The sequence below is a fragment of the Lithobates pipiens genome, unplaced genomic scaffold (assembly GCF_037356315.1).
Source record: "Lithobates pipiens isolate NorthernLeopardFrog02 unplaced genomic scaffold, aLitPip1_a1.2 Scaffold_10, whole genome shotgun sequence".
NCBI lineage: Eukaryota > Metazoa > Chordata > Amphibia > Anura > Ranidae > Lithobates > Lithobates pipiens.
The window spans coordinates 1,510,764-1,531,542 of NW_027507686.1; the positions used below are offsets into that span (position 1 = coordinate 1,510,764).

Sequence of the window (20,779 nt, forward strand, 5' to 3'; positions counted from 1 at the left end):
GAAGAGCAAAGTCACCCCTCGATCTTCTGAGGGGAAATTTATCGTAGAATTTCAGGATAAACCCAAATAATCCCAAAACTCTCCCCTCCCCCCTCCTAACACCTCTGCCGACTAACCTGTGTAAGAAAGGTGAGTGTACTTACCTGTTACCCGACAGAGAGATTCCCCCCCCCCCCTCCGCGTCCCCCGATAGAGAGAGAGATTCCCCCTCTCCGCGTCCCCCCGATGGAGAGATTCCCCCCTCTCCGCGTTCCCCCATAGAGAGATTCCCCCCTCTCCGCGTCCCCCCATAGAGAGATTCCCCCTCTCCGCGTCCCCCCATAAAGAGATTCCCCCCTCTCCACGTCCCCCGATAGAGAGAGATTCCCCCCTCTCCGCGTCCCCCGATAGAGAGAGATTCCCCCCCTCTCCGCGTCCCCCGATAGAGAGAGATTCCCCCCTCTCCACGTCCCCCGATAGAGAGAGATTCCCCCCTCTCCACGTCCCCCGATAGAGAGATTCCCCCCTCTCCGCGTCCCCGATAGAGAGATTCCCCCCTCTCCGCGTCCCCCGATAGAGAGAGATTCCCCCCTCTCCGCGTCCCCCGATAGAGAGAGATTCCCCCTCTCCGCGTCCCCCGATAGAGAGAGATTCCCCCCTCTCCGCGTCCCCCGATAGAGAGAGATTCCCCCCTCTCCGCGTCCCCCGATAGAGAGAGATTCCCCCCTCTCCGCGTCCCCCGATAGAGAGAGATTCCCCCCTCTCCGCGTCCCCCGATAGAGAGAGATTCCCCCCTCTCCGCGTCCCCCGATAGAGAGAGAGAGATTCCCCCCTCTCCGCGTCCCCCGATAGAGAGAGATTCCCCCCTCTCCGCGTCCCCCGATAGAGAGAGAGAGATTCCCCCCTCTCCGCGTCTCCCGATAGAGAGATTCCCCCTCTCCGCGTCTCCCGATAGAGAGATTCCCCCCTCTCCGCGTCCCCCGATAGAGAGATTCCCCCCTCTCCGCGTCCCCCGATAGAGAGATTCCCCCTCTCCGCGTCCCCCGATAGAGAGATTCCCCCCTCTCCGCGTCCCCCGATAGAGAGATTCCCCCTCTCCGCGTCTCCCGATAGAGAGATTCCCCCCTCTCCGCGTCCCCCCGAGAGAGAGAGAGAGAGATTCCCCCCCTCTCCGCGTCCCCCCGAGAGAGAGAGAGAGAGATTCCCCCCCTCTCCGCGTCCCCCCGAGAGAGAGATTCCCCCCCTCTCCGCGTCCCCCCGAGAGAGAGATTCCCCCCTCTCCGCGTCCCCCCGATACAGAGATTCCCCCCTCTCCGCGTCCCCCGATACAGAGATTCCCCCCTCTCCGCGTCCCCCCGATACAGAGATTCCCCCCTCTCCGCGTCCCCCCGATACAGAGATTCCCCCCTCTCCGCGTCCCCCCGATACAGAGATTCCCCCCTCTCCGCGTCCCCCGATACAGAGATTCCCCCTCTCCGCGTCCCCCGATACAGAGATTCCCCCCTCTCCGCGTCCCCCGATACAGAGATTCCCCCCTCTCCGCGTCCCCCCGATACAGAGATTCCCCCCTCTCTGCGTCTCCCGATAGAGAGATTCCCCCCTCTCCGCGTCTCCCGATAGAGAGATTCCCCCCTCTCCACGTCCCCCCATAGAGAGAGAGAGATTCCCCCCTCTCCACGTCCCCCCATAGAGAGAGAGAGAGAGAGATTCCCCCCTCTCCACGTCCCCCCATAGAGAGAGAGAGAGAGATTCCCCCCTCTCCACGTCCCCCCATAGAGAGAGAGAGAGAGAGATTCCCCCCTCTCCACGTCCCCCCATAGAGAGAGAGAGAGAGAGATTCCCCCCTCTCCACGTCCCCCCATAGAGAGAGAGAGAGATTCCCCCCTCTCCACGTCCCCCCATAGAGAGAGAGAGAGATTCCCCCCTCTCCACGTCCCCCATAGAGAGAGAGAGAGATTCCCCCCTCTCCACGTCCCCCCATAGAGAGAGAGAGAGATTCCCCCCTCTCCACGTCCCCCCATAGAGAGAGATTCCCCCCTCTCCACGTCCCCCCATAGAGAGAGATTCCCCCCTCTCCACGTCCCCCCATAGAGAGAGATTCCCCCCTCTCCACGTCCCCCCATAGAGAGAGATTCCCCCCTCTCCACGTCCCCCCAGAGAGAGAGAGAGAGAGAGAGAGAGAGAGAGAGAGAGAGAGAGAGAGAGAGATATTCCCCCCTCTCCGCGTCTCCCGATAGAGATTCCCCCCTCTCCACGTCCCCCCATAGAGAGAGAGAGATTCCCCTCTCCCGATAGAGATTCCCCCCTCTCCACGTCCCCCCATAGAGAGAGAGAGAGAGAGAGATTCCCCCCCCTCTCCGCGTCCCCCGATAGAGAGATTCCCCCCCTCTCCGCGTCCCCCCATAGAGAGAGATTCCCCCCCTCTCCACGTCCCCCCATAGAGAGAGATTCCCCCCCTCTCCACGTCCCCCCATAGAGAGAGATTCCCCCCTCTCCCACGTCCCCCCATAGAGAGAGATTCCCCCCTCTCCACGTCCCCCCATAGAGAGAGATTCCCCCCTCTCCACGTCCCCCCATAGAGAGAGATTCCCCCCTCTCCACGTCCCCCCATAGAGAGAGATTCCCCCCCTCTCCACGTCCCCCCATAGAGAGAGATTCCCCCCCTCTCCACGTCCCCCCATAGAGAGAGATTCCCCCCCTCTCCACGTCCCCCCATAGAGAGAGATTCCCCCCCTCTCCACGTCCCCCCATAGAGAGAGATTCCCCCCCTCTCCACGTCCCCCCATAGAGAGAGATTCCCCCCCTCTCCACGTCCCCCCATAGAGAGAGATTCCCCCCCTCTCCACGTCCCCCCATAGAGAGAGATTCCCCCCTCTCCACGTCCCCCCATAGAGAGAGATTCCCCCCTCTCCACGTCCCCCCATAGAGAGAGATTCCCCCCTCTCCACGTCCCCCCCATAGAGAGAGATTCCCCCCTCTCCACGTCCCCCATAGAGAGAGATTCCCCCTCTCCACGTCCCCCCATAGAGGTTCCCCCTCTCCACGTCCCCCCATAGAGAGAGAGAGAGATTCCCCCCTCTCCACGTCTCCCGATAGAGATTCCCCCCTCTCCACGTCCCCCATAGAGAGAGAGAGAGAGAGAGAGAGAGAGATTCCCCCCTCTCCCCGTCTCCCGATAGAGATTCCCCCTCTCCACGTCCCCCCATAGAGAGAGAGAGAGAGAGAGAGAGAGATTCCCCCCTCTCCCCGTCTCCCGATAGAGATTCCCCCCTCTCCACGTCCCCCCATAGAGAGAGAGAGAGAGAGAGAGAGATTCCCCCTTCCCACGTCTCCCGATAGAGATTCCCCCCTCTCCACGTCCCCCATAGAGAGAGAGAGAGAGAGAGATTCCCCCCTCTCCACGTCTCCCGATAGAGATTCCCCCCCTCTCCACGTCCCCCCATAGAGAGAGAGAGATTCCCCTCTCCCGATAGAGATTCCCCCCTCTCCACGTCCCCCGATACATCCCACCCCGATCCTCCATCATAAATCCCATCGTGTGTGGTGAAGCCCGGACAGTTGTCACCAGCCGGGGTCCGGGATCTTCCATTGGAAACACCCTCACTGTGGAGACATCTCCTCCTACTTCCTGTTGTGTCCCCGGGACAGGAAGTGAGGGGGAATCTCCCTGAGGGGGACACAAGGAGAATAACAATGAAAAGTTCTGATGAAGAAGAATGTCCTTCTCACCTGATGGGCCCCAAATCCGCACACCGGGCCCCTCCACCACACCGAGCCGCAGCACCTCCGCACTGAGCCGACCAGGAGCCTCCCGAGCCCCGCACTCATCTTCCTTCCCCGGGGCTGAGGCAATGTCACTGACACTGCTCTCGGCCTGTCCTCCGCCGCTGCCTGACAACTTCCATCCAATCACAACGCACAACTCCGCGCAGGCACTGACATGGACACCCCGACCGGGGTCCTGCCTGTAGAGTGGAGCGCCACCGATGACAAGAAGCACGTGACCTCCACTTCTTTCTTTTTTTTTTTTATTGAACTTGTTATTGTGACTCTCTGCAGATGGCGCTCCACTGTCACAGGAAACACGTGTCCTCCACAACTCCACCTTTTTTTTTATTTTTAAATGAACTTTAATGTAACAAACAACAGAAAATACTACAGGAAGTGAGGTAACATGATTTGTGTGTGGAGTGGAGCTCCACAGTCTGCAGCACACACTGATCCATTCTGTTACATAGTTGCCAAATGTCTTTAATTTCCCGGAACATTCCCGGGATTGGGACCCTTTTCCCGATTTAATCGTTTCCCGGGAAATTCGGTTATTCACAATTTTCGAAGTCATGCCCGAGCCCGTGTCTACTGGCTGGCAGCAGCAGCCCACTGGGGCAGTGCAATCTCTGTAGTGGAAGGGGATTGGTGGGGGAGGGTAAGGGCGTGGCTTTTCAGTGGACTGTGTGCTGTCAGTGTGAGCAGGGTGGGTGTGTGTGATCACGAGGACAGGTACTTACCTCTAAGAGGAGGGGCATAGTACACCAGGGCAGGTACAGTATCTGACAAAAGTAAGTACACCCCTCAGTGACATTTCTCCTCTCTTTTCATGTGACAACCCTGAAGAAATGACACTTGTCTACAATGTAAAGTAGTGAGTGTACAGCTTGTATAACAGTGTCAATTTCCTGTCCCCTCAAAATAACTCAACACACGGCCATTAATGTCTAAACCACCGGCAACAAAAGTCAGTACACCCCTAAGTGAAAATCTCCAAATTGGGCCCAATTAGCCATTTTCCCTCCCCCGGTGTCATGTGACTCGTTAGTGTTACAAGGTCTCAGGTGTGAATGGGGAGCAGGTGTGTTAAATTTGGTATTATCGCTCTCAATCTCTCATACTGGTCACTGGAAGTACAACATGGCACCTCATGGCAAAGAACTCTCTGAGGATCTGAAGATAAGAATTGTTGCTCTACATAAAGATGGCCTAGGCTATAAGAAGATTGCCAAGACCCGGAAACTGATCTGCAGCACGGTGGCCAAGACCATACAGCGGTATAACAGGACAGGTTCCCCTCAGAACAGGCCTCGCCATGGTCCACCAAAGAAGTTGAGGTCACGTGATCAGCGTCATATCCAGAGGTTGTCTTTGGGAAATAGATGTATGAGTGCTGCCAGCGTTGCTGCAGAGGTTGTAGGGGTGGGGGGGGGGTCAGCCTGTCAGTGCTCAGACCATACGCCGCACACTGCATCAAATTGGTCTGCATGGCTGTCGTCCCAGAAGGAAGCCTCTTCTAAAGATGATGCACAAGAAAGACCACAAACAGTTTGCTGAAGACAAGCAGACTAAGGAGATGGATTACTGGAACCATGTCCTGTGGTCTGATGAGACCAAGATAAAGGTATTTGGTGTCAGATGGTGTCAGGCGTGTGTGGGGGCAACCAGGTGAGGAGGACAAAGACAAGTGTGTCTTGTCTACAGTCAGGCATGGTGGTGGGGGTGTCATGGTCTGGGGCTGCATGAGTGCTGCCGGCACTGGGGGGCTACAGATTGAGGGGACCATGAATGCCAACATGTACTGTGACATACTGAAGCAGAGCATGATCCCCTCCCTTCAGAGACTGGACCGCAGGGCAGTATTCCAACATGATAACCACCCCAAACACACCTCCAACACCACCACTGCCTTGCTAAAGAAGCTGAGGGTAAAGGTGATGGACTGGCCAAGCATGTCTCCAGACCTAAACCCTATTGATCCTCTGTGGGACATCCTCAGAGGGAAGGTGGAGGAGGGGAAGGTCTCCAACATCCACCAGCTCTGTGATGTCATCATGGGGGAAGGGAAGAGGACTCCGGTGGTGACCTGTGAAGCTCTGCTGACCTCCATGCCCAAGAGGGTGAAGGCAGTGCTGGAAAATAATGGCGGCCACACAAAATATTCACACTTTGGGCCCAATTTGGAGATTTTCACTTAGGGGTGTACTGACTTTTGTTGCCAGCGGTTTAGACATTAATGGCTGTGCGTTGAGTTATTTTGAGGGGACAGGAAATTTACACTGTTATACAAGCTGTACACTCACTACTTTACATTGTAGACAAGTGTCATTTCTTCAGTGTTGTCACATGAGAAGATAGAAGACATGTCACTGAGGGGTGTACTTACTTTTGTGTGATACTGTACTTCTGGGAGGAGGGGCACAGTACACCCAGACTGGTATCTTTCTCAGGGGGAAAGGCACAGTACACCTGGACAGGTATTTACTTCTAAGAGGTGGGGCACAGTACACCCAGACAGGTACTTACCTCCTGTACATCTCTGGGGGAGGGGCGCAGAACCTACCCAGTGGTGTACCAACAGGGGGGGGGGGCGCTCTGCCCTGGGTGCCACACATTAGGGGGGGTGTCAGGCCAGTGTCACTTATTCATGGGGGGGGGGGGGTCTGGGCTGGCACCAGCACATAGTAAGTGTGCCACTGCAAGGTACATGTATTTCTGTCTAGCGCCGGCTGCCCAATGACAGTCCTAGGGTTGGTCTGCACCATTTTTGCAGAGAAGGAGGGGGCCTGGCCACCCGGGGGAGCAGAGGGTGGAGGATTGTTCCGGGCCCCAGTGCACGTGATGTCACTGCACAGGAGCGGGGGGGGGGGGGGTGCCAATAATAATCCAAATGCTCTAGGTACGCCCCAGGTTCAGGGACACTGAGTGTGCATCCACTTCACAATTATGTGACACTTTGTGTTGGTCCATCACATAAAATCCCCAATAAAACGTTTTTGGTTGTAACATGACAAGATGTGGGGAATATCAAGGGGTATGAATACTTTTTCAAGGCACGTTCAACCAAAACTGATTATTCAATGTTCTCCTACACCTTTCACCCAAGATTCACACATTTTTATCTCATTTGGGAAAATGTATAAATATTGACGGGAAACAAAGAAATAGACCCTTCAGGCTCGGTTCACACTGGGGGCGATGCGAGGCGACACGACTTGCCGCGCCGCGACCTGCCGCGACCTCAGCGGCGACTTGCAAATGACTTCTGTATAGAAGTCAATGCAAGTCGCCCGAGGTCGCCCAAAAGTAGTACAGGAACCTTTTTTCTAAGTCGGAGCGTCTTGAGTCGCTCCTCTTAGAACGGTTCCATAGTACAAAACGGGGGCGACTTGTCAGGTCGCGGCACGGCAAGTCGTGTCGCCTTGCGTCGCCCCCTGTGTGAACCGAGCCTCAGGGCTCATTCACACTTAAAGTGATTGTAAAGTCTTGTATTGTTTTCATATAAACAACAAACATTTTATACTCACCTCCTTTGATGCAGTGGATTTGCACAGAGCATCCCGGATCCTCCTCTTCTCGAGTCCCTATCTGTGCTCCTGCCCCTCCCCCCCCCCCCCAACAAGCAGCTTGCTATGGGGGCGCCCGAGCCGATCCGCAGATCCATGTACTTTCCAAAGAAATGGGCCATTCTGGCCTTTTGATGGATCCCAGTTTAGAAATCCGGCCCGCCACCCAACATGCACTCCATGCCGGGATAAAAGTCAGAGCGGCCATTCCCATCTGTGACATAAAAGTTCTACATTTTATATATAATGTGAATGTATATTTGGATGGAACGCACAGACGCCAGGCGAGACACCGGCAATAAAACGGAGAAATCTGCGTTTATAGAAAAACAATCTTTACTGCAGTGAGATGTTTCCGGATGAGTCAGAGTGCAGCTCAGGAGAAGCAATTATCCCATACACATATACAGCATATTTATATATTTACACAATCGTCCAGTCCACATTTTTAGTATTTTCTTCGTTTTCTTACAAAAATAAGAAGAGTTGAAACGCCTCAGGTCTGGAGGGGCCTGGGAAATGTTGCCCCGCAACAAGCAGTCGGCTGCCCCAGTCCTAAGGGGTTAAAGCTCATTCGTCTCGCCCCGCACTTCTCATTATTAAGGTCTCTTGTGCCCATAATGCAATAATAGGTTAGTAGGGGTTTCCTAGTGATACATGGAAGGGAGTGAAGGTCATGGGGTCAGTACAAGAGGATTATGGTTACTGGGCGATCGCCCGTCTAAAGGAGTCTACTGCCAAAAGGGAATTCTGGGAGAGCAAATTGTTGGTCCTCACATGCAAAAGGGATAAAATTCCAAGCTGGGAAGCAGAATGTGAGCGTTTTGGTGACCAACCTTGTGTGCCAACACACTAAAAGGTGCCACACATACCCCAATACCCCAGCACTTGAACATGCAATTCTGATAATATTGGGAACAGTTCAGACTACGGCATTTTTAATGCTAAGTACATGAAGGCATTTTTAAGAACTAGCATGGAAGTGCACTAGGCCGAGCGGAGGAGAAGAGGATTAAAAAGGGTCTCAAGAGAAGAGAAACGAGGAAGAACATATTTTGCCACTTCTTCAGCATTAGTGCTAGAGACATTCACATGTAGAGTCACACTGCTACTGACACTCTGGATCATAGCAGCTTCAAGAACCTCTCTAGCACAAGGCCTGAAGAACTGGCTAGGTGTGACACGAAACGCGTCAAGGCCAAAATGGTCTTCCTTTTTTTTTTCTGCTCCCTCTAGAACCAAAACCTAGGGACCCCTCTGCCAAATAATCTGAAAGACATACCCTTTTCTCCCTCATACCCAAGCTACTTACCCTGAAGCCCTCTATGCACCCTTCATCTCCAGTCCATCTTTGGGGGTTAGATCTTTCATTAGAAGAAATGCCCCATTGGGACTAACGCAGCTTGGAAAATATCACACACTTTTTTTTTTTTTGTACAAAATAAATAAATAAATATTAATAATTAAAAAAAAAAAAAAATCTTCACGTGAAATACTAAAAACTTACATGGTAGCTCTGACAAAGCCAAAAAACAGGATCCCCCCATATTGGAATAATTCATGCATCCAAGAACATATAATGACGATCATAAAAAATGCATAACAGAGCCAACGCGTTTCACTCATTCCAAACCAAGATCTTCTTCAGGGATTTACTAAAGAGGAGACATAGCTCACATTCCACAGGCCAAGCACACAGACGTATAGAGGATAAAGCAATAAAAAGATTAAAGTAACATCAATAAGGATTTACAAACAGGAAAAGCACATTATTTGCATTTTTTTAGGATTGTCTTCTTGGATGGAGGAATTATTCCAATATGGAGGATGTTTTTTTTGGCTTTGTCACAGCTACCATGTAGGTTTTTAGTATTTCATGTGATGATTTTAAGAATCATTTGTACAAGTATATTCTTTTCATATCAACAAAATGTGTGATACATTCCAAGCTGCATTAAAGTCCCAGAGAGGCATTTCTTCTCTCCGTGTTATTTGGGGACGAGCCGTTGATAGTCTTGTGCATGGATTGGGTTTGATCTGTAATGATCTGTTTGGAAGCTGTGGGTTGGTTGGTTGGTTGGGGGGGTTACAAGGCTGCATGCTAAATGCTTAGTAGGCGTCTCCCCCTTCCAATGCTCTACCATAACAATTACAAGGTACCAGCAAACATTCTCCAGTCTACTCAACCTTAGAGGCTTCTTCAGGACAACAGTTTGGTTAACCAGGTTGCAGATATTTGGAAGTTCTCCATTTCCCGATCGCTTGGACATCGGTTAGGAATGTGGACTGTGACACGAGATCTGGTCAGTGTCCTCCATCCACCATAAGTCAATGAGCATTCTCTTCTATTGGAAGCCGATGATGAGTCCAACAACGTGAGGAACATAGAAGCAGCTACAGAAGTGCTTAGGACATCCCATAGTTTAGGTGGAGGACGGTGCTGGGTCTGAGGGATCCAGTGATCCAGCTAGATCCCTGCCGATTCCACACACAGGTGAAAAGTCATCCCATTTCATAAGATTACCATCAGACAGAAGACACAGAACATTACAGCCTGATCAAAGAGAAGCTTCCGGGTTGCACATTGCTCCAATACTGTTAAAGCAGAGGTAGGCAACCATGGCACTCAAGCTGTGGCGAAACTACAAATCCCATCATGCACCTGCCTCTGGTACTGCCTTATGGGACTTGTAGTTCCATAACAGCTGAAGTGCCAAAGTTGCCTACCCCTGTGTTAAAGTGTACCTGTATTCCTTGATATGCTGTAGAGGTAGGCAGGAAAAGTAAAGGTTGTAGGGTATATTGTAAGGCGAATGTTAAGCATTGGCTCCAAGACCATTAAACCAACTCCCTGGGCCAGCTACACCCAAACCTTTGGGTCAGAATTATGGGGACTGTCTGGCCGTTATAGTCATCCTCTGGCTTTAGTATTTTTTTGGAGTACCAACACGGAACAGACATTCAGATCAGTAAGGTCAGAGCAGATCTCCATTAGGAAAGGTTTGATTTTACTCTTCACCTATGGAAGGTTATGGAGGATCTTGGTGACAATTGCAGTAATAATCCGAGGTGATGAACGGCCAATGAGGCAGTTACAACAAACTCTTTATAATCCCATTTGCTGCCATAACAGGCACCGCAATGATAGGTCAGAGTCGGCCTTCAACAGATCGCTCCCAAAATACAGCAAAACCTTCATCATTGATGGAGCCAAACAGAGCCACCTACCTCCCCGTTCTCCTTCACAGCATTCGATTGGTATCCACATTACAAGGGGTCTTTGCAACACTCCCAAAAAACTTTAGAGAGGACCTGTCATGAACGAGCCAAGTCCGAGCTCACACCATGGCCTAAATAAGAACGGTCAATTTACCTCTAAAGTACAAGGTATCGGTCAAATCTCCCAAGAGGATGCACAGACCTGTTTTAAAAAGTCTACATCTACCCCACACCCCATCCCCCACACATAATGCCTGGGCCCATATGTAAAGCACACCAGTCAAGGCATAACCGGTCCTCTTTAAAATGATCTACAAACCTAAAAAGGCACAATAGGCCCATTTTAAAGGGTACAAACATCAAAGGACACGACAGGTCCTCTTTAAGGGAAAATACAAATCAAGGAATGATCTTTCCTCTTTAAAAACAGCAAGTTCACCCAACAGCATGAAAGGTCCTCTTTACAAATGGTACAATCACTTAAAATAGCTGATCCTTCCGTTTTGCATACATTTTCCAGAGTTGTGCCCCCCACCGGTCAGTTATACCTTTTCAGTAACCACAGCTGCGAGAACTCCCATCCCCCCTCCCCAATGGATGCCACCCTTTGTAAGGGTGTGGCAGTTGTCAGTGCCCCCTTTATTTTTTATTACAAGCGGGGAAGTGCAGCAGGAGGAGTAAGACGCACTTGCTTGATTTTGCAATGACTGTAGAGGGGAGATCTTGCCACTTCAGGTTACTAAAAGATACAGGTAACCAGTAGGTCCGGAAGCTTACCAGTGACCGGTGAACCAGTACGTCGGGCCGCTTACCAGTGACCGGTGAACCAGTACGTCGGGCCGCTTACCAGTGACCGGTGAACCAGTACGTCGGGCCGTTTACCAGTGACCGGTGAACCAGTACGTCGGGCCGCTTACCAGTGACCGGTGAACCAGTACGTCGGGCCGTTTACCAGTGACCGGTGAACCAGTACGTCGGGCCGCTTACCAGTGACCGGTGAACCAGTACGTCAGGACGTTTACCAGTGACCGGTGAACCAGTACGTCGGGCCGCTTACCAGTGACCGGTGACCCAGTACGTCGGGCCGCTTACCAGTGACCGGTGAACCAGTACGTCGGGCCGTTTACCAGTGACCGGTGAACCAGTACGTCGGGCCGTTTACCAGTGACCGGTGAACCAGTACGTCGGGCCGTTTACCAGTGACCGGTGAACCAGTACGTCGGGCCGTTTACCAGTGACCGGTGAACCAGTACGTCGGGCCGTTTACCAGTGACCGGTGAACTAGTATGAAAGTTAACCAATGCGAACTACTGACAATAGTGTTGGGTATACACAACTATTAAAGCAACCAGCCTGCCTTCTATGCAGAGATGTCCAGGGTAAGTGGCCTTAGTAGGTGTCCAAGGTAAGTGCTAAAGTCTTGGGGTGGCCCCCAGCAGATTTGGTGATCATCTTCCAGTCCCAGAGTGCAGTCCCGTTCAGTAACATCCGTAGCTGCATTGCCTGGTGTAGACGGGGGTTATGACATATTCTGGCCCCCATGTGACCCTATAGCAGGGGGGGATGGGTGGAGGGTGTAAGTTGCTGGGTGGATTTTTGGGAGGGAAAGTGCAGCATAGATCACAGTTTCTTAACTGTCCGATACTGAGGATTGGAGGCCCCCACGTAGGGCCGGGTGTTCAGGATGTCCACACTCTTCCGGCTGGAGCACACCACGTCACGGATGAAGCTGGAGCAGTCCAAGCACACGTCCTTCAGAGTGGAACCCTGAGCATAGATCTGGGGGAACTGGCCCTCTACATTCCTCCAGGACAGACCACCGCAGGACCTGAACAAAGAGACAGAATATTGTTAGAGTCAGGCCCAGGGCCGTCTTTAATATTGATTGGACTCTGGGCAAAACTTTGCTTTGCCCCCCCCCCCCCCATGCAATTTCACTCTCCACCTGCTCTGAGACATACAATAAATAGCAGCTAGACTCAAAATCAGATCAGGCAGCTATTGCGATTGGTTGCCAGAGGTTACAGTGTATCATTACCGCTCACTGACTGGTTGCTAGAGGTTACAGTGTATCATTACCGCTCACTGACTGGTTTCTAGAGGTTACAGAACACATTACAGCTCACTGGTTAGTTGCTAGAGGTTACAGCACATGATTTCTGCTTGTTGATTGGTTGCTAGAGATTACTGTGGATATGACCTCAGGGGGGCATGATATACATATCAATGCTGCCGCTATTTACATATGAATGCCGGTAATTTACATGTAAACACAGGGTCTGCAGGTGAGTCATCTATACACAACAATAGGGCAGAGCTGGGCAGCATTAGTACGGTAGCAGCACTTCACACTGAGATATTGGGACACCGCACAGGACTAAAACCTCATGGGGCGAGGGAATTTAAACCATGATAGTTGGCAAGTATGAAGCAGCTGCTTTGGGCCCCACAACAATGACAGGGCCCAGGGCAGCTGCGTCAGGCCACCAAAATGGACACGTCTGCTCAATCTCCAGTTGTGGGCAAGTTGTACATCAGATTTAGTCTTGTTAAAAAGGAACTTTGTTCCTGAAAAAACTAAAATCAGAAAGATCAGTAAAAGAAAGTTTATAGTCGCTGCTCTACAGATGCCTGAAGAGTCCCCACATACCCGAGTCCCCCCCTCCCTGTACTGACATAGGAACCAACCAATGGCACCACAGTGCAAGGTGGAGAGCACACGTCTGACACACATCACATATCGTCTGGCAGCTATAGAGCTCAGAGACAAGCTTTTAGAAAGGGCGAGTATAAAGCTGGGCAGCACAGGGGCTTAGTGGTTAGCACAGCCGCCTTGCAGCACCGGGGCCCTTAGGTTGAATCCCAGGCAGGACTTACATGGAGTTGTTCTCCCTGTGCTTGGCATAGATTGGACGGATATTGGGGTTCCCTGTACATAATCAATGCTATTGAATTTATTAACAGCAACTTTTTATTTTGTATTTAAAGAGGTCATAACTGGCTACAAAATTAAATGGGAAGGTTGTTTGTAGTAAATAGATATCTTGTCTTGTTATTCAGGTTATTTCAACTAGATGGACGGGTGTCTTTTTTCATGTAACTATATCGATGTTAGTTAGCTGGGAGTTCTGTACTTTGTATGTTCTATCCAATCTCCACAATATTTTCTTACTTCTCCTCCCACAGAGAACCATGCTATACTCACTGGAAGGCGTCCTTCTTTTTGTGGGTGTGTCCCGTTGTGCCCAGTACACCTGATTGGCTTTCAAAACCCACACTGTAGACTGGAATGTGCCCCAACTTTTTGGCAGGAAGCTTCATCTGGAGAAAGAATCAAAAAGACAGTTATTTTAAAATCAATGACAGTCCTAATTACAACTTATACTTTAAGTTCAACTTTTCACTAGAGACCACGAGACCCGGCAGGGATACCCCCCCCCACTAGAGACCATGAGACCCGGCAGGGATATCCCCCCCACTAGAGTCCATGAGACCCGGCAGGGATATCCCCCCTCCACTAGAGTCCACGAGACCCGGCAGGGGTATCCCCCCCACTAGAGTCCACGAGACCCGGCAGGGATATCCCCCCCACTAGAGTCCACGAGACCTGGCAGGGATATCCCCCCCCACTAGAGTCCACGAGACCCGGCAGGGATATCCCCCCCCCACTAGAGTCCACGAGACCCGGCAGGGGTATCCCCCCCACTAGAGTCCATGAGACCCGGCAGGGATATCCCCCCCCCACTAGAGTCCACGAGACCCGGCAGGGGTATCCCCCCCACTAGAGTCCACGAGACCCGGCAGGGATATCCCCCCCCACTAGAGTCCACGAGACCCGGCAGGGATATCCCCCCCACTAGAGACCATGGGACAAGGCAGGGATATCCCCCCCCCACTAGAGACCACGAGACCCGGCAGGGATATCCCCCCCCACTAGAGTCCACGAGACCCGGCAGGGATATCCCCCCCACTAGAGTCCACGAGACCCGGCAGGGATATCCCCCCCCCACTAGAGTCCACGAGACCCGGCAGGGATATCCCCCCCCACTAGAGTCCAAGACCCGGCAGGGATATCCCCCCCCACTAGAGTCCACGAGACCCGGCAGGGATATCCCCCCCACTAGAGACCACGAGACCCGGCAGGGATATCCCCCCCCCCCCCCACTAGAGTCCACGAGACCCGGCAGGGATATCCCCCCCCCCACTAGAGTCCACGAGACCTGGCAGGGATATCCCCCCCCACTAGAGTCCACGAGACCCGGCAGGGATATCTCCCCCACTAGAGACCATGGGACAAGGCAGGGATATCCCCCCCCCCCCCCACTAGAGACCACGAGACCCGGCAGGGATACCCCCCCCCACTAGAGACCATGAGACCCGGCAGGGATATCCCCCCCACTAGAGTCCATGAGACCCGGCAGGGATATCCCCCCTCCACTAGAGTCCACGAGACCCGGCAGGGGTATCCCCCCCACTAGAGTCCACGAGACCCGGCAGGGATATCCCCCCCACTAGAGTCCACGAGACCCGGCAGGGATATCCCCCCCCCACTAGAGTCCACGAGACCTGGCAGGGATATCCCCCCCCACTAGAGTCCACGAGACCCGGCAGGGATATCTCCCCCACTAGAGACCATGGGACAAGGCAGGGATATCCCCCCCCCCACTAGAGACCATGAGACAAGGCAGGGATATCCCCCCCCACACTAGAGACCATGAGACAAGGCAGGGATATCCCCCCACTACAGCACCAGAGATACAAGAGAGAGACATAATTTAAACTGCTGGCCAACTACCCATAGCTGGAATATTTGTATTGGGTGGAGGTGATCAGAGGGAACCGGCAATTTGTTTTAACTTTTTAAAAGCAAAAGTGCTGCCTAGGAGCGCCCCCCCCCCCCAGAAAGAATCTGCTATTACCTTTATTATCCAAAAATGGCTCTTCTGTGCCCCTCTCTGATTTAGTTTCACTTTGTTACTTGGGCTTGACCTCCCCCAACCAATCTTGGCCTACTACCAGTCCACTGACCAATAGGAGTGCCCATACTGGCTGCTCAGCCCTCTCATTGGACAGTGAAAAGACATTTGGAACAGTTTAGCCATAAAGTCACAGAAAGTCAGATCTGAGGAACACTAAATCAGAGAGGAGCACGGAGGAGCACGGGGGAGCACGGGGGAGCACGGGGGAGCACGGAGGAGCACGGAGGAGCACAGAGGAGCACAGAGGAGCACAGAGGAGCACAGAGGAGCACAGAGGAGCACAGAGGTATTGCTGGGGGCCCAATTGCAGTCATATGATCCACTATAGCTAAAGTCATTGGAGAGCTCCACCCCAATTATCAGCAATGGGTGGACCTCTAGCTGAAGTCAGGATTAATGGCGGGATGACCCTTTAATCTATTATGTTTGGAGATGGGATTGAAGTTCCACAGCCGCCAGAGAAATCAAGGTTGGTAATTTTACCCCCCGGCCCCCCCTAGATATTAAAACTCACCTTCCCACTGCAAGAGCCACAGGCTGACCTGGAGGGAAGTAAAAGAGAATGTATTCATTGAAGGTTTATAACTTTATTATATGCCAGTCACAGAGCAACCAATGAGCATGAGAACCGCATAGGATATGGGATAAAAAACAAAAACATACCTCAGGGGGTGGGGGAATAGGTATCATTGGTGTCAGTGGGAGGAATAGTGCCCCATCATTGGTGTCAGTGGGGGGAATAGTGCCCCATTATTGGTATCAGTGGGAGGAATAGTGCCCCATCATTGGTATCAGTGGGAGGAATAGTGCCCCATCATTGGTGTCAGTGGGAGGAATAGTGCTCCATCATTGGTCTCAGTGGGAGGAATAGTGTCCCATCATTGGTGTCAGTGGGAGGAATAGCGCCCCATCATTGGTGTCAGTGGGGGGAATAGCGCCCCATCATTGGTGTCAGTGGGGGGAATAGCGTCCCATCATTGGTGTCAGTGGGGGGAATAGCGTCCCATCATTGGTGTCAGTGGGAGGAATAGCGCCCCATCATTGGTGTCAGTGGGAGGAATAGTGCCCCATCATTGGTGTCAGTGGGAGGAATAGTGCCCCATCATTGGTGTCAGTGGGGGGAATAGTGCCCCCATCATTGGTGTCAGTGGGAGGAATAGTGCCCCATCATTGGTGTCAGTGGGAGGAATAGTGTCCCATCATTGGTGTCAGTGGGAGGAATAGTGCCCCATCATTGGTGTCAGTGGGAGGAATAGTGCCCCATCATTGGTGTCAGTGGGAGGAATAGTGCCCCATCATTGGTGTCAGTGGGAGGAATAGTGTCCCATCATTGGTGTCAGTGGGAGGAATAGTGTCCCATCATTGGTGTCAGTTGGAGGAATAGTGCCCCATCATTGGTATCAGTGGGAGGAATAGTGCCCCATCATTGGTGTCAGTGGGAGGAATAGTGCCCCATCATTGGTATTAGTGGGAGGAATAGTGCCCCATCATTGGTGTCAGTGGGGGGAATAGTGCCCCATCATTGGTGTCAGTGTGAGAAATAGTGCCCCATCATTGGTGTCAGTGGGGGGAATAGTGCCCCATCATTGGTGTCAGTGGGGGGAATAGTGCCCCATCATTGGTGTCAGTGGGGGGAATAGTGCCCCATCATTGGTGTCAGTGGGGGGGAATAGTGCCCCATCATTGGTGTCAGTGTGAGAAATAGTGCCCCATCATTGGTGTCAGTGGGAGAAATAGTGCCCCATCATTGGTATCAGTGGGAGGAATAGTGCCCCATCATTGGTATCAGTGGGAGGAATAGTGCCCCATCATTGGTATCAGTGGGGGGGAATAGTGCCCCATCATTGGTGTCAGTGGGGGGAATAGTGTCCCATCATTGGTGTCAGTGGGAGGAATAGTGCCCCATCATTGGTGTCAGTGGGAGGAATAGTGCCCCATCATTGGTGTCAGTGGGAGGAATAGTGCCCCATCATTGGTGTCAGCGGGAGGAATAGTGCCCCATCATTGGTGTCAGCGGGAGGAATAGTGCCCCATCATTGGTGTCAGCGGGAGGAATAGTGCCCCATCATTGGTGTCAGTGGGAGGAATAGTGCCCCATCATTGGTGTCAGTGGGAGGAATAGTGCCCCATCATTGGTGTCAGTGGGAGGAATAGTGCCCCATCATTGGTGTCAGTGGGGGGAATAGTGCCCCATCATTGGTGTCAGTGGGAGGAATAGTGCCCCATCATTGGTGTCAGTGGGAGGAATAGTGCCCCATCATTGGTGTCAGTGGGAGGAATAGTGCCCCATCATTGGTGTCAGTGGGAGGAATAGTGCCCCATCATTGGTGTCAGTGGGAGGAATAGTGCCCCATCATTGGTGTCGGTGGGAGGAATAGTGCCCCATCATTGGTGTCGGTGGGAGGAATAGTGCCCCATCATTGGTGTCGGTGGGAGGAATAGTGCCCCATCATTGGTGTCAGTGGGGGAATAGTGCCCCATCATTGGTGTCGGTGGGAGGAATAGTGCCCCATCATTGGTATTAGTGGGAGAAATAGTAACCCATAATTGTTGGTATCAGTGGCGGCCTAATGCATGATAGTTGCTCCTCCTCTCCCCCGGGGATGTACAGAAGGTGTGTATTCATTTTCAATCAAATCATTTTTATTGAATGTTTTCATCGTACAACTAAAAACACATGAAAGATTCCCATCCCCCCCCCCCCGTTATCTCTCCCCCCCCTCCCCCACATCAATACATTCACACACAAAAAACAAAAACAAACAATCACATTTCTATAAGTTTATGGAAGAGAAGGACGAGTTCTCACCTCTTACAGAACAAACAGTTGGCCGGCCAGGAGAAGAGAGGGAACTTCGATCTGCAGCAGCAGCAAACCTGAGGATGAGATCATTCGATGTATTGGGGGTGAGAAGGAGAAGTATTCACATTCTTACAGGAAATCCACAATGATTTTGTACATATTTTATTGATGAGGCTCACGCTGGTTGTACCCAAGTTGGTTCGATGGATTTTTTTTTTTTTGCATTTTAGTGTAAATATAAAGATTTGAGGTCCTTCTACCCACCCCCCCCCCCCCCCCCAGATCTCACATTGAAGAGGACCGGGCAGGATTTTCTCTACTATAAGGGATGTAGACATTGGACATTCCTTGTAATAGGAATAAAAGTCACCCCGTTCTATTAAACAAAAAATTTAAATAAACGAAAAAATAAATAATTCAGAGAATTCTGAGAATCAGCTGCCAGGCAACAAGCATTTTCAGAAAGTTTGTTAATGGCGGCCTCCTCCTTTCAACACGTTCATCTTTGCAGGCCGGTGGGAGATGTGAGGTGGTAATGTGCGGGTCTGTGTGTTCTGTATATTATCAAACCCAAAACCACACATTACGCTGCAGCTTACCAATTCTTAGATGTGACGGCTGCATTCGTTTTTTTTTTTTTTAGGCTCTTTCTTCCATTTTTATTTGGTGATCCAGCCAATAAGTCTGTTTTTTTTTTATTCAAAAGCACAAGCTCTCCAGCAGAATATATCAGTTTACAGGAATGAGACAAACCATTTACCGCTGACAGGGGGGTGCTTACAAGGGTCAGCTTTTATTTATGCAAAAACTTTTTTTTATTTTTTTAAACAGTTCCTGTAACTGATTATAAAGTGTGATTTGGAGTTTGGCTTCAATTTATTATTATATATAAATCTAGTCCATCTAACACTACCCCCCTCCCCCCAGCAGACTGACAATGCTGCTGTCCAAAAAGGTGCCCCCTGTGCTCCTTCATCCAGATACAGGAGGTGTGTTACTGGTCAGATCACCAGGTGAAAACAGGGGGGGAGGCCTAAAACATAAAGAAAAACTAATGCAGCCGCCACCTCTAATGATGGGTAAGCTGCAATAGATGACATTTCTGGTTTTGGGCTGAACACCGCCCCCTAGGCTCCTGATTGGATAATGGCAGTTGCGCTCGGTACCTTCCCCTTCTTCAGATTGGTGTACAGCTCTTTGCTCTGCAGAAACTTTTCCATCTCGGCCTTCACCAGCACCCGCCGCACGTTTATCACCTCCTCCACCGTCAGAGCCAAAGTGTCCACCGGGTGGCTGAACTCCTGTGAAAAGAACATTCACATTTAATGCAATGCGATAATCGCAACGAGCAAAAAGATGATTGGATGGTGCAGGAGGCAATAAAAACGGTTATCAGTGATCGATTGTTTTCTGATTGGTCACTCTGAAAAAAAAAAAAATCTGCTTCTTTCTGAAAGAAAAGCTTTTAGAAGCAACATATGAAAAGCGCCCCCAGCAGGCGGCTCAGGGGAGGGATTATAAAAACAGTCGCATTGCCGCTAACCCAGTTCTCTGAATGTTTGGTAAAGAATTCTGGGGGAAAAACAAAAAATAAAAACACACAGCAAAAATCCCACCAATCATTTCCCTGTAGGGATGGAGTCACATGAGGTACGCAGGTGGTGATTGATGCCATTTATGTTTTTGAACACTTTTTTTTATGGGTTTTGCTTTTTTTCCTTCATGGAGTGCGGCTTTGATGCGACTTTACACTCCCTGCCACGCAAGTAGCATCACAGCAGTGCAGGAACCTTTATGTGTCCGAAGGGCAAAGGTCAGCGGTAATCATTAAGGTAAGTGTTCTAAACCCAACAATTACCGCTAACCCTAACCTTTACCCTAAACCCCCAACATTTAACCCCCCCCCCCCCTACAACATGCGACTTTGGACACAAAGGTTCCTGCACTACTTTGAGTGCCAGAGTGTAAAGTCGCACGAAGAAGAAGCAGCAGCATGCAGTTGTGGGGTGCTTGCAGAGTGGCCCCGTTCACTTGAATGGGTTTCCGATGGGCAGGCGGGAGCGCCCACCAAAAGCAATTCCTGCTCCGGCATGTGTACACCATGGGCTGCTTCCTCAGCTGCTAGAGGGGGGGGGGGGGGTAAAAACAGCGACTGAACCGCACGGTTTTTCCACCCCACCCCACCTTTATGTGCAAACGAGCCCCAAGGGTGCTGCTGCTGAAGGCAACAAAAGGCTCATTCACAAGTGCAGCAGGCACTGCAGCTCCTCTGAAAAGCGATCTGAGCGTGTTGACCGGTGGTGAGGAGGTGATATGTTGTCTCCTCACCACCTGATTGAAACCCATGATTGCCGTGCAGTGCACGCCATTGTGACATCATAGTACGCCAATTAGAGGTTTAAATCAGGTGTGATTTCCGACTCCTCCCACATTGTTCAGGTAGATCTCCACCTCTAAAAAGGTTG

General features: G+C 51.4%; 1 protein-coding gene across 1 annotated transcript in view; it reads right to left on the reverse strand.

The window, feature by feature from the left end:
- Positions 1–7,631: 7,631 nt before the first annotated feature.
- The window catches only part of SPIRE2 (spire type actin nucleation factor 2), a 108,835-nt gene continuing 95,687 nt past the window's right edge, over positions 7,632–20,779 (reverse strand). The window contains exons 11-15 of the mRNA XM_077450867.1: positions 19,481–19,615; positions 18,321–18,388; positions 16,026–16,053; positions 13,738–13,853; positions 7,632–12,360 (exon numbers count right to left, since the gene is read on the reverse strand). Of these exons, the coding sequence (XP_077306993.1) occupies positions 12,153–12,360; positions 13,738–13,853; positions 16,026–16,053; positions 18,321–18,388; positions 19,481–19,615 (555 nt within the window). The 3' untranslated portion in view covers positions 7,632–12,152. The remainder of the gene's footprint in view (positions 12,361–13,737; positions 13,854–16,025; positions 16,054–18,320; positions 18,389–19,480; positions 19,616–20,779) is intronic.